This window comes from Scardinius erythrophthalmus (genome assembly GCF_964197995.2).
Source record: "Scardinius erythrophthalmus genome assembly, chromosome: 20".
Classification (NCBI taxonomy): domain Eukaryota; kingdom Metazoa; phylum Chordata; class Actinopteri; order Cypriniformes; family Leuciscidae; genus Scardinius; species Scardinius erythrophthalmus.
The window spans coordinates 10,949,391-10,963,976 of NC_138240.1; the positions used below are offsets into that span (position 1 = coordinate 10,949,391).

The 14,586-nt window shown below is 36.5% G+C and overlaps 2 protein-coding genes across 2 annotated transcripts; both read right to left on the reverse strand.

The window, feature by feature from the left end:
- Positions 1-607: 607 nt before the first annotated feature.
- LOC308680899 (AN1-type zinc finger protein 5) lies at positions 608-7,462 on the reverse strand. Its single transcript, XM_081349346.1, has 6 exons — positions 7,281-7,462; positions 5,463-5,664; positions 5,245-5,350; positions 4,945-5,069; positions 4,319-4,426; positions 608-3,443 (listed from the first exon to the last, which is right to left on the reverse strand). The coding sequence occupies exons 1-6, from the start codon at positions 7,428-7,430 to the stop codon at positions 3,295-3,297; spliced, it is 840 nt and encodes a 279-aa protein (XP_081205472.1). The 5' UTR covers positions 7,431-7,462; the 3' UTR covers positions 608-3,294.
- A 926-nt stretch (positions 7,463-8,388) lies between these two features.
- plin3 (perilipin 3) lies at positions 8,389-14,273 on the reverse strand. The gene is made up of 8 exons (XM_081348286.1): positions 14,165-14,273; positions 12,940-13,003; positions 12,480-12,675; positions 11,607-11,689; positions 10,992-11,223; positions 9,362-9,720; positions 9,008-9,226; positions 8,389-8,881 (listed from the first exon to the last, which is right to left on the reverse strand). The coding sequence occupies exons 2-8, from the start codon at positions 13,000-13,002 to the stop codon at positions 8,777-8,779; spliced, it is 1,257 nt and encodes a 418-aa protein (XP_081204412.1). The 5' UTR covers position 13,003; positions 14,165-14,273; the 3' UTR covers positions 8,389-8,776.
- Positions 14,274-14,586: the final 313 nt, after the last annotated feature.

The window sequence follows — 14,586 nt, forward strand, 5'->3', positions numbered from 1 at the left end:
TTCAGAGCAGCGCCATGACAGGTATGAAAGCAAGGCTGTGAGGGATAGACTTACCGTGTTTTAAATGGCATCCGCTGTAAAAAGCTGTATGAAGCTTCTAGATCTTCTTACAATTTTCCACAGCTAATTTTTTGTCAACTGAAATCTCTTGGAAATATATTTTTGCAGTGTTTTGTCAGCAGAACAATCCAAAAACACATTAAATCACAGTACAACCCACTGCAGGGATGTACGTCTATACCTCAGCCTCGCTTTCACTCTCATTAAAAATCAGAGATGGCGCTGCTGTGAATAAGGTCTATTGCATCTACAAAAACACCCCTTTTGGAACCTTTGATTTTAACAGTGTAGATCAGTGGTTATTAACCCTGTTTTGACTCTAAGTCCCCCTTTATCCAAGACAACAATCAAAGGTTGTCCTATCTATGCTGATATGTACCTCTAAAACCTGTTTTGTACACCATTACCTTTTAGTTTAAGCATTTTAATTGTTAATAAAAGACTTATTGAGGACCTTTGGAAGTTTGCCGAGCCCCATCTGGTTGAGAACCGCTGCTTTAGATGTTCTGGAAAAGTATTCGCACAACAAAACACACAAAACACTGTGTAATTTTAAAATAAACTTTGTGATTTTATTGGTTTTATACTTACTCATACACATCATACAATCCTAAATTTCAAAAGAAAACAAAGGTATCTGGTGGTGTCTCTGGGGGACTGGGCACGCTGCTAAATTAACCCATGAATGCTGGTTAATGTGCTGCCGAAACGCCTGAGCTGAAACTCGCGTCACCCATCCGAATGTTCTGATGAACTACAGGGAGAAAATTAAGTCTCAACACCTTCACCAAAAATCAAAGCATTCTTCTTTAATTGCGTCACTTCACTATTTTGCTCAATAACATGCAATGAGGACAGTTAATCATTGCTAGCATAGAAGGGATAATGCACTGGCATATAGTGCCAATGATCTGATAAGACACTGAAGGCAACATTAGAGGTGACCAACTGGCTTTCAACCCACTGAAGCTTCATAGTCAAGCGGTTGACTACATTCACAGTTTTGTGCCCACCACACACACTACAACAATCTCACTAGAAAGTCCAGAATTTCCACTCACCGCCTTTCTGTATGCCTACACTTAAAACCCTAGAAAGGTAGGATTATCCTCAAGCAAATGGTGCAGACAGAAAGAGTGAGATCCCAACCCTCATTAAAAGGCTGTCAGGATGCCGGCTCAGCCAAGCATGGCGTGAATACTCCGAGCCACCGACACCTGCCTTGCACAAAAGCCCTCTTGAGCTGGCAGCCCCACTGAGGATAATGCTGCAATCGCAGACGGTGCTAATTAAAGCTCAGGTTATTTCCTTAATAAAGCAGCAAGGTCATTACCAGGACTTCAAATCGGTTACATCCACCAAGTTGCTTTCAACAAGTCTTGAAATCAAGGGGTTGTATATGAATCATGGAAAAATGTGCACATCCATAGACATCACAGGGGAAGATAGCTGGACAACATTAAGGATAAATACAAAATGGTTGTTTCAGCCCTTTTACAACAACAAAGTAGTAATTAAAAACACACAACCAGCACAAAGATACAAGATTCACTCAAAGGATGACAGAGAACACCGCATTGCATCTTTCTCCTTACCTATGGATAGTTAATAAACACTACATACACACGAAACGGATGTTTTTTCCCTTCTGAACCTTCTTTCTAAAACCTTAAACATTCTATTTAGAATGGTAGCCATATAATATTTACATTAGATAATAGAAGAAACCCGTTCGTTTGGATAGCAGGCTCCGTTCGCCCGTGCAACGGGACACTGTTTCGTTTTACATTCTTGTAGTAGCAATGTAAAATGTGGCTTTAGCAAACACTGCATTTGGCCTAATATCTGTGTGAGCATGCAACGTTTATCTGTTAGGAGAAGTGTGTATATTTTCCACTGATATCATAAGCACAGCGGTATTAATTGTAAATACATGTCTTGGAACTGGAAAGGCGTCACCTAATAAACATATTACTAGCCGGTTCCATTAGCATCATTCAATGGTCTGCTGGTGGTTAACAAATACCTTGCTCTCAAAGCTCTGTGACTCTGAGGTAAAAGGTCATAATAGTTAATCGCTGGCGTGCATTAGCAACAACAGGCCTGCTAGGTTCCGTACAGCACCAAGGATCCTACGCTAACTGCACTTTTTTTGTGTTTGTGCGAAGAAACTGAACGTTCTTGTGCTTTGATTCTGAAAAGCAAGAGTTTTTTCAGCCCAATCTAGTGTGACTCTACCCCATCAGGACCTATATTTCATGAAAATGCATATGTAAATGGAGCAAAATGTTTAAATATTGTTTCCTACAAATGGGTTTTAGGTTGTTGTTTTTTTGGACACATGCTTCCAATCCTCCAGTATCAACCAACCAAATGATAATACAAAATAAATAGAATGCAATCACACAATTCAAGCTACGTACAATATATTAATATAGATCTTCTGATGCCATACACTCATTAAAACAGAAAAGGAAAGAAAATAAAACTCAGTCACTCGCTTATGTCAAGGCTCTTGCTATACCCCACCCTCCCCCCTTCAAACCCCATCCAATAACTATTCATGCACCCAACATTAGCATGATAAGTCAATATATAAAAGAGAAATATTTTTTAAATGCACAGGCTGGGATTTGACATGTTGGGATAATTAACCAGAATGAAGAAAAAAGAATAACACAGAAAAAGAATTTTACATGGGTAAATGTGGGAGTAGTCATTAAAATCTATATTCTTCTTCAGCAATGTTTTGCAATATCACAGAAATTCCCTCTCAATGACGCCCCCACCCACCTCTTCCAATGATTCCTGAACCCACATCTCAGGGCTCCTATAAAAAAATAATGTTAATATCCTAACAAAAATCAATGCCAGGGTAAAAACTAAAGAGTCCACCCTCCCCCCAGTTCACATGGATGCCCACCTGACAACCAATCCCTCTTCTCCCTGGCTCTCTAGAAAAGAAAATAATAAAAGAAACAAACACACGCACATATTTCTCAACATGTCACGCATTCACACACACACACACACACACACACACCTCTACACCGTCCTTCCGGGAGAGACAGGGAGATGATAGTTTAGGGAGTGGCCAAGCAGAGGCTGTACCCTACAACCCCACCCACCTTATCCTACAATGAAGAAATGAACCCATTTTAGAATGGTGTTATTCAGCGCCATGGTTCCAAAACTTGCAGGTCAAACATTTTTTGCTCGTTTAGCCATCAGTCCTCATAATTTCTGAATCTTCTCAGCTACCACAATGGGGTTCTCCTTGCGGATGCGGGCGGCAGCGGCTCCTCGGTAGTCGTAGGGACAGTCATGTTTGTCAGAATAACGGTGGATGGCGCAAAACAGGTTACCGCAGCGACAGTCAAAGCCTATAGACAGACACAAAAGCGAGTGGATTCAGTCGGTCATGTGACCCTGCTGGGTGAAAAAGTTTAGCAGTGATTTCTCTCAAGAAAGGGCAGGATACCAGCAGGACCATGTGAAATGCAGCACTAACCTGCAGTATGCTGTCTGAATACAGATTCAAACTAGGACAAATAAACTAAATATAGTGAAATATTACAATTCAACTTATATTTTTATATTTTTAAAATGTAATTTACATATATCAGTGATGCCAAAGCTTAATTTTCCAACACTCCAGTCTTCAGTTTCCTTCCATGATCCTTCAGAAATCATTCAAATATGCTGATTTGGTGCTCAAGAAACATTTATTATAATTATCAATGCTGAAAACAGTTGTGCTACATTATATTTTTGTGTAAACTGATCCATTTTTTCAGGATTCATTAATGAATAGAAAGTTCAAAGAGCAGCATTTTATTTGAAATAGAAATCTTTAGTAAAAACGTAAAATCTTTACTGTCACTTTAATGCATCCTTGCTGAAAAAGAGAATTAATTTGTTTTTTAAAAATCTTGCTGACCCCAAACTTATAACATTAGTATATTAATATATTCAACATATTAAAATATACTATGAACCAAACCAGCATGTTGGATGCAAATGTTTATATATATGAACTTAGGTAATGGGAATTAGACTGCTAGAATAATAAAACTAGGAGACTATCTGCTGATTCTTTCAACAAAAAAGGAAAATGAGCAGCTTTGCAGTAATCAACAACAACAAAAAAGAGCAGCTTTGCATTAAAGCTATATTTTGTAAAGTTTTGAAGTCTGCTCAAAGATAAGCGCAGCCCAGCCCTCATTCAAGAACAAAAAGCGCTTCCCTTGGCTCTTACCCGTGAGGCCAACTTTTTTCCTACAAGTGAAGCATCGATTCTTCTTTTTGTTCTTGTCAGGGGTCTGATCTCCATCTGATGAAGTCTGTGCAGCCTCCCCTACTGGCCCTGTTAAACACATGGCCAGCCTTTGATAGATAATTTCTAAAACACATAAACTTCCTGTCTTCTGAAGCTACATGATACTCAAATCAATGATTTAATGATTCATCAGTATTCATGTCTTCCATAAAGAGAATTGAAAGCAGGGGTTTAGTTTGGATATGGATGTTCAAGTTTTCCAAGGTTTATTTCTTCTTTCTAGATTACTCTGGTCTTTCATAATTGACTAAATATGACCAAGGTTAAATCTATCAGAATTAATAAAAAATAAAAAACAGATTTTTGAAACAAAAACTGTTAATGATCAAAATATATGTTGATTGTCTTTTTTTGGACTAAAATTAAATAAAATTGTGTGCTTACAATATAACATTATTTAAAATATATAATAATAATAATAATAATATGAAATCAAAAAATGCTTTTCAGTGTAAGCAGCAGAACGGTTCAAATAACCAAAGAATATGCTTCTAAAATGAAAGTATATTTACTAAATTAAACACAGCCGTGAAAACACAGCAGACCTGTGCTTTTAGACGATCCCTCCTCCTCTTCCTCTTCCACTTCTGCTCTGTCTGAATCATTGGTTGGCGTGTCCTGGGAGATGCTCATAGCAGTCATCTGCTGGGTCACTGGGCTGGTCGAACTACTGCATAAACACAATCCAACCAAATACACGAGTTATTTGTTATAATTCCTTCCTATACCATCATAAGCAGCTTGTGCTCATTAGGAGATTACCAATGAGCTACAGACCGTTTCTGCACTTGCAGTTTGAACCAATTCAAGCACGATCGGCCTCAGATTTATAAAGACCTTATTACCTAGACGTGCGTTCTTCAGGCGGGGTAACGGCTTCCGTAGGGGGTACAGGGGTGGACTCCACTGTTACTGCAGACGCACCTGGGGAACCTACAGGAGATGTGGCCGCTGGAAGAGACAGACAAGGAGCTAAACATAAACTCTTCTTAACTTCAAAACTAAGTGAACAAATTAGGTTCTGAATGCAATAGGTGCATTTGACACTGAAAGACTGATTTACCTTTCTCACCTGGGGGACTGTTTCGCCCCCCACCTTGTTGTCTCTGCAGATGTTCCTTGTAGCAGACAGAGCACATTCCATTGGTGCGAGGGTTACCATAGAAACCGCATCCCATAGTGCAAAGCATTGGCACCTGCGTCTGATTTGTCTCCTGAGCCATGCTGTTTGAGAAGGGGGGTGAGGGGGACGGGAGATGGCGATCCTAAAGATGGGGTTGAATAATTAGCATTTCATCAGCATAATTTAGCATTAGTGGCTAAAAGACCTTACATTAAAGGAAATAGTATCTAAAAATTAAAATTGTCAATATTTTACTCTCCATGATATCATTCCTGACATTTTTATGAAACACAAAAATAAAATAAACATAGATCCGTGTATCCATTGGCTAACAAGTTCCAAAAAAATATATAAAGCATCATAACAATAATGTAACTAGAATGCTATTTTTCAAGCCACTTAACTTTGTATATTAGTATATAGAATATAATACCAGCCATATATTGGACTTTCATGGGGCATTTTTGTTCTTTTTGGGGCTCGACAGCATATAGTCACTATGAACTTGTTGTATGGCAAATATTCTTTAAAAACTATTTTTGTGTTCCATGAGGGAAAAAATAGCATAATGTAATGACATGAGGCCAAGTAAACAATGACAGATTTTTTTTTTTTTCTTTCTTACTTGGTTACACTTTTTAAGGTGTCCTGGTTACAGTGTAATTACACAAATACATACTGAGTAATATTAATTAACATGTACTAAGTGTTAGGGTTTGGTTTACCTTTTTTAGCAATATAGAGTAAATGTAAGGTATAACATGGACACTTTAAAATAAAGTGATAAAATACATTTATTAAATATATTTAGAACTAAAAATGCATAACTGCTATCACAACACACATCAGACAAATAAACTAAACTAAACGCATCGAATTGGACATCATCCTTTGTGCTCTACCCTTGACTTTGCTGAAAGGTTTTGAAGAAAACATATATATATATATTCATATTTTGTTAATTTACTCTTGATTTGTACAGTGCCACCATATATTAAACAAACGACGTATATAAACTAGATATGAAGATAAAATAGAGAGACAAAGTTTTTAAATTAAACTTGAAGAACTGTTCAATGTTGCTGGACTCCCATTAGAGTGAAAACCCAAATTATTAAACCCCTTTGATTTATTTGTTTGTGACCCTGCTAGATGCTGACAATATGCTGCATGAAAACAATAGTTTCTTTGTTCGCTTTTTGTTTCTCAAACAAGCAAACGAATGATCCAGGTTACAGAAACCTTAACAGCCTGCAGATCAAACGACGATTAACAATCTGGCAACAGTTGCGCTTCAATACATATAAAATACAGCAATAAGTGTTTAATATGGAAAAATAGAAGTTTACCGTAACAATATGGATGACAGATTACCAAATAAACTGGAATAAATTAGGTTATTTTGGAGCATGTCCAGTAAAAATCAGCTGAGAGCGTCTCCGCAATTAGAAAAACATTTCGTCTTTGACCCTAGTATGGCGACAAACAACAAACCGAGGTGTTGTCAACGTCAAAGTAACATCGAAAGCAAATACAACCCTTCAAATTATTTATCATTACGTACAGATTGCCGTGTTGAAATTGCTGAATAGATGAAAGTCGATTTGTTTGTGATATTCAACTAGCCAGGCTAACGCGCTAGCTCTGCTAATGGCTAGCCGACGTGATGGCACGCACAGAAATCGGACAGCTGGGACCTCGAGACCGTCCCACGAACACTTGCGGTGGCTTAAAACCTCCGTTAGCTCGAATATTTACCCGTATTTCCGTGTGACTGAGGAGAAATCGACGACCTTGATCCCCAGAAATCTGACAGAGTAGGTTCCTGCTATGCGCGTGCGGCCTGCTTCTCTCAACGTCATCTGAAACAACGGGTGTGACGTCACCCGAAGCGCATCGAAACCTCATCGTCACACTTCCCCCTAGTCCACACACCAACAAATGCTTCCAAGCAGTGTATTAATGTATTTAAATGCTTGTTTTGAGACAACGTTTGTTTGAATAGTTTTGGAGGAAAAAGTTACAGATGTCTTAGGGAATAGGGAGTGCAAAATGGTCATGTTCAATTTACGTGTATGCTTTCATTTTCAATTTCGGTGTCAAAGCTTCCTACTTCAGCTTCTTTCATTCATTGCAACCACATGTTAATGCAATATACAGTATAGTATATTAACAGTATGCATTATTCTATTTTTGCTGGTTCCAGTCCTTTTGTTTAAGCCAACACCCACAAGTGAATAACAAATTTAACTTATATCTCCATACTTTCAGTTGATTAAATGCAGTACAATGAGACATGTTATCTAGATTGTTATTTTTAAACATGAAAATGAGTCATTATCTAATTAATTACTCACTGTTTTACATACATTTTCTGAACAGAAATCATAACATGGTTTAAAATTCTGATATATTTACATTTAATCGTTTAGCAGACGCTTTTATCCAAAGTGACTTAATTAAACTAACAAGGACAACAATATGCAAGTGCTAAGACCCTTCCCAGTTTAGTTTAACGCAGTATACATTTTTTTATAGATACAGAGTAGAAGAGAAAAGCAAAGACTGTGTTAGTATTAATGGATCAAGTGTTGCCGAAAAGATGCGTCTTCAGTCGTTCTATGGACTCAGCAGCTCGGGTTCATTCCACCAGCAGGGAACAGTCCAGGTGAAGGTCTGTGAAAGTGATTTTGTGCCTCTTTGAGATGGCACCAGAGGCAAGTAATAGCACTTGCATCTGTGATTTTGCATAAACATGACCCTAAATATGCTGAAATGCTTACATATTATATATTACCTCTCCATAGAATCCTTCATTTGTGCTCAGAAAGCAAAAACAAATGGAAGAAATAGAAATAATTTCTTTCACAAAAGTATTTTATTTCATTGATCGATTGATTTTCAACAGACAACAATCAACAGATCTCTTTTGCAGAAGTTATGACATAAACATCATGAATTACAAAACCAGGGACTATATGGCTTGCTCTTATTTAGAAAGTACGATGTATTCAGTATTTGATAAGTACGAAAGGTTTGAATGCTATACGGCAGTGGTTTTAATGCTTGGTTTAAAATACTGACATTGCTAAAATTATATTTTGCAATTTTATGTTCATTATACTGTCATTTTAAAAATGTAGTATGAGTCTAATGACTCTATAACACTAGTTACAATTCTGAAATGGAAATGGTTACAACATTCAACAATTTGCAGCATATATTAACCTATTTCATTAGATTATGGGGCATTTTCAATCGCCTTTCTCTGTTATCTGAGGTGCAAAAGGCCCAACCAGCCAATTGAGAGGAGTGTTATTGAGAAGGTACTCCACGACTCCATCCAAAGATTGTCGTACCTGTTAAAAGATGGAAATTGATGAACACTGTCTAAATTCTGCAAACATTTTATAACAGATTAAAACAGAATAGAGCACGACAACTGATGTACAAAATTGCATACACTCGACTCAAGCTGACTGTACCTGGCCTATCTGCTGACGCGTCTGCTGTAAGAGAATGGGTGTGAGTGTCCTGGTGCTGCTCAGAGATGCCTGGAGTTCTTCGGCTGTATGTCGAGCATTCAGAAGTTGTTCCTGCACAGTGCCTGGGAGACCCTGTACGCTGGACACAACACCTGAACATGCTACCTTTAGCTGATCACTCAAACCCTGTACCATGGACAGGGTTCTCCACTCCAGCTCCTATGGGGAGATATCCACATATGCACACTGAATATGTGTCTGATAGTCTTGAGTAAGATCTATATATATTCATATTTTGTGTTCGATTGTAAGTAAAATACATCCAAAAACAACAAATACAATGTGCATCTGTACCTCTCCCTTGCCTTTTGCTGCATCCACCTCAGTCCCTTCTGTCAATTTTTCCTGTAGTTCTTTGGGCTGCCCTTCCTTCCATTCTTTCCATCTCTGAAGTAACTGCTCCGGAGCGCCTCCTAGCTGCTGGCTGGCACTGGCCAAAGTAGCCCGGGTACTTTCCAGCAGGTCCAAAGTGCCGGTCATTTGAGTCACAGTGGCATGGGTAGTGTCTCTGGCCTTGCGGGCCCTAAGCAGAGACTGCTCAAGCGCCCTCTCCCGAACTTTGGCAGACAGCTTACCCAGGCGGACGAAGTAGCTGGGGCTACTAGTTACCATGAATCCTTCCTCCTCACCTGGCCTTGGTTCAGCCAGTGCAGCTGGAGGCAGAACACACAACACTGATGTCAACACCTTTCATTCATACAAATATAGTCAAAGTTTTGGGCCAGTAAGATTTATTTATGTTTTTTATAGGGCTGTCAAAAGATTAATCGCGATTAATCGCATCCAAAATAAAAGTTTGTGTTTACATAATATATGTGTGTGTACTGTGTATAATTATTTTGTATATATAAATACACACACATGCATGTATATATTTAAGAAATATTTGCATACATATACTGTATATATTTATATATAATTTATATTATATATAAATATAATTTTTTTTATATATAAATGACACATTTTTCTTAAATATATACAAGCATGTGTGTGTGTTTATATATACAAATTTAATTATTACACAGTACACACACATATATTATTTAAACACAAACTTTTATTTTGGATACGATTAATCGCGATTAATCTTTTGACAGCCCTAGTTTTTTAAGTATTTTAGGCTCACCAAGGCTGTATTTATTTGATCAAACACAGAGCAAAAAGAGTAATGCAGTGAAATATTATTAAAATAACCATTCTATTTCAGTGTATTTAAATGTTATGGATTTCCTTTTTATGTCATTTATTTCTGTGATGGCAAAGCTGAGTTTTCAGCTGCCAGTCTTCAGTGTCACATGATCCTTCAGAAATCATTCCTATATGCTAATTTGCTGCTCAAGAAACACGTCTTATTATTATCGCATTGTCATTATTATCAATGTCGCTGCTTAATATTTTTTTGTGGAAACCATATTTCTTCAATTAATTGAAAGTTCAAAATAATTTTTATTTGAGAATTAGATTTTTTTTTAATGTAAAAGTCTTTACTGCCACTTTTGATCAATGTAATGCATGCTTGCTGAATAAAAGTATTATATTTTTTACTTTTAAATATACTGTATATATTTTAGTAAATATAAATAGAAAAATAAATATACAGTATATGAAAGAAAATCATACATATTTTCATTGTATTAAAAACTTTAATTTCTAGGTAATAATGCAATAGCAGGACTTGAAAGTGAAATGTTTTCTTAAAGCTGCATTCCCTATTGCTCATTAGCTCTTGCCAGAACTGAAACAAAAAAGTCTGTCCTCCAAGAATATGCTCTTTGCCCTTCTTTGTGATAATGTACTGTAATTCAAACAGAAGGCTAACTGAGAACATTTTTACCTTTAACCTTTTTTTACCTTTTCTCATTTTCAAAGTAATTTCTTAATAATAATTAAATTACTGTGTCTGAAGTGCAACTTCACTTACCAAGCTCCTTTTCACTAAGTGGAAGGTTCTGATCCACCCAGTCTTCAGAGTGAGTAAGGGCCTTATCTACACCATTACTGACCATCTGGCCCATACGGCTCCCCATGACAGTGTTTATCCCTCCGGTCACAGCCATACGTGTCTTTTCCACACCTCCCAGCACGGCCCCCACCACAGCATCCTTTGCTCCTGTTACCGACTGGTACATCATGCCCACTGTGTCGGAGACCAGCTGCAAGTCAAGTCAAGTCACCTTTATTTATACACCGCTTTATACAATACAGATTGTTTCAAAGCAGCTTTACAGTAATAAACAGGAAAAATGATGCATTTCAGCTGTTGTTCAGCTGAAGTCAGTTTAGTGTTGATTTATATCCATAGTAAAGATCATCAATTATTAAATTAGTTCATCTATTCATCAACATTTCATCTATAAAGCAGTACTGCAAAAAAATTAAATAAAATGATGTCATCGTCCAGCTCAGTTCAGTTCTCATACAACAGCGTCAGTACATTCAGATCAATAATATTGTTGAATATTAAGTGCCATGGAGATATTTACAATGTTGATTCATATAGCGATTCAAATGTAGAATAAGTCAGTCTAGGCTTTACCTTGTCTGCTGGTTGTTGTAAAATCGGAAGGTTTTCTTCTACCTTGTCCAGGCCTTTCATGGCATATTCATTTACCACTGCAACTGCAAAAGAGAAAGAACACAAAAAACAACTGCTGTTATTTCAACCAGCAGGGGAAAAAAGTAATACATTGGCAAACAGAAGTTTGCAATAATTAAGATATAATAATAAATAAATAATTAAGATATTGTTTTTGAAAGAAGTCTCTTCTGCTCACTAAGACTGAATTTATTTGATAAAAATACAGTTAAAAACAGTAAAATTGTGAATTGCTGCTTAATATTTTTGTGGAAACTGTGATACATTTTTTCAGGATTCTTTGATGAATAGAAAGTTCAAAAGAACAGAATTTATTTGAAACTGAAAACTTTTACATTATGAATGTCTTTACTGTCATTTAAATCAATTTAATGTATCCTTTTTGAATAAAAGTATTAATTACAATTAAAAAAAAGATATAACAAAATATTAAGCAGCAGCAACGTTTTCAACATTGAAATGTGTATTGAGCACCAAATTAGCATATTAGGATGTTTTTTGAGGATCATGTGACACTGAAGACTAATAATGTAATAATAAGAGTAATAATGCTTAAAGTTAAGCTTTGCATCACAGGAATAAATTACATTTCTATATTCAAATAGAAAACAGATATTTTAAATTGTAATAATATTTCACATTATTACTGTTTTTACTATATTTTTCATCAAATAAATGCAGCATTGATGAACATAAGAGACTTCTTTCAAAAACATTAAAAAAAATAAATAATCATAATTATTCCAAACTTTTGACCATCAGTGTACAAACTACCGTAACTTTACTAACTGCATCTAGGTTTAAGAAACTCACTCTGAGGTTCCAGCCGGTCAAATATGGGTTTGGAACCAGTTGAAGCAGCGGCACCTAGTGTTCGCACCCCGCTCTCTGCCACCTCCATTACTCCTTTCAGGAGTGGCACGCTGTCTTTAGTAGTGCTGTAAGCATTATACACCGCACCACATGCTGAACTCACCAGCGGCAGGTTGCTCATTCGGGAAACCACACTCTGAAACAATGAAATGAAAAGAAAAAAACGTTGCTATTTACTCTACTTTTGATGCACAATGGGCCTCATTCATGAAACATAACAGAACAAATTGTTCATCAAAAACATTTATTCACTGATGCATTGAATAAAATTTATATAAGAATGGTGTCATGACCGACTTAGAAATTTGGTTTATATGAATGAACGTGTATTTCGTGAGAGTGTGATTGGAAAACTTCTGTTGTGTAACTGTATGTGAGGGTCATGAAACGCGTGACTCACTTGTTCCTGAGTAGCCTGTGATGCCTCTGTGTCCTTCTCTGCTGACTTTCCATTATCTGCCATTCTGTGGGAAATGTGGAATACATTTTTTTTTAAAAACCATTTACTTCACTGATAATCATGGATAGTAGAGATCCATCTCAGAAACACAAAGCCACTGGCACCATTAAAACTCACAGCCTGGTCAGAAAAAAATCAGATAAGCAAATGGTGACAGATGTATAAACTACATAAAAATTATAAATCTAATCCTAACCCTACAATCTGATTGGTTGGTTCTAATGTTGTTCCAGGACCAAGACTGATCATGTCCTACTTAGGTGAGTCACATTAAATGAGGAGTTTACATATAGCCTACTTCTGTGCAAATTACGTGATCCATTATAGATGGACTTGGTTTATCATATCAGATAAGAGACCAGAGAGAAGATGAAAGACAATTTATAATGTAAAATAATAATATAAATGTGTATAATCATATACATTTATATCATAATATGTGTAGGCTATACATTTATGTTTTAGGATATTTATAATATAACAATTTATATTTATATAAAGTCTCTCTTTAAACCTATAAGAGAACTTTCACATAATTATCTTTTGTAAGTTATTGTAATGAGAAATGAAGGACTTCAAAGCCGTGTCCTCTCAACATCCCTTTAGTTTAGATGATCGAAACCGAATAATAATAGGATATAAAAATCAATTTTGTGACCCTTATAAAACGGAAGGGTATCCTCAGATAACGGAAAAAAACATACTCCATTGGCAAGTTAACATATCTTTGCTACATTTTAAAGAAGTGGGCGTTAAGATCCCGTAGTAATGACAAATCAAGAGCGTTGAATAGAGGAAAAGGCGTAAACTTTCACCCACTTCCTGAGAAATTTTATTGTTGCGCCATTGATTCCGTGTGGATTGGAATCTGACAGCTAGATGAGACTGAAACTATAGACTTGACAAACCGTCTTAACAAGATTTTAATCTTACAATAGACTTACTGTCGTACTGTAGCCTAGTCATGAATACATTTATTTTTGTTTAAGTGCGCGTGAAAAAACTTTTAGCCAACTGGAAACAAAACGTAAGCGTAGGCTCGCGCTCGCTCTTTGACAGATCTACTACTGAACGCACCGATGAAAAAAAATGTTATTTTCCATCCCTCAAAACTCTTGTCAGACTAATTTTCCTATTGTCTCAGACAGCTGACATAGAAACTGACCTGTTATTGATCTCTGTTGTCCCTCGGTGACCCGCGTGCAGTATGTGGGAGTCTCAATCTAATCGCTGTCTAGTCATGAGCCTGAGTCGAGTTGACGCAATAAAAGTGCAAAGTTAGGCGGAGTTCTTTGAAACAAACCAATCAGCCTCTATGAGACCTCTTATTATGAAACTACCCTCAGTTATTGACTCCTTCTTTTTAAATTAGGCTGTTTAGCATATTTTATATGATTATTATTTCCTCGCTCTCTAACCGTAAATGTTCCTCAGATTAATTATTGTTTGGCCAGACTCCCCAAATTGTGCCACCCAAGAAAAATCTGTTTAAACAAAGCATTTTCTAAAACAACCTATTATTATTATTACTGTAAAATGTCTCCAGAATACAATCGTCTTAAATGACAACATAATAATCTATTACTG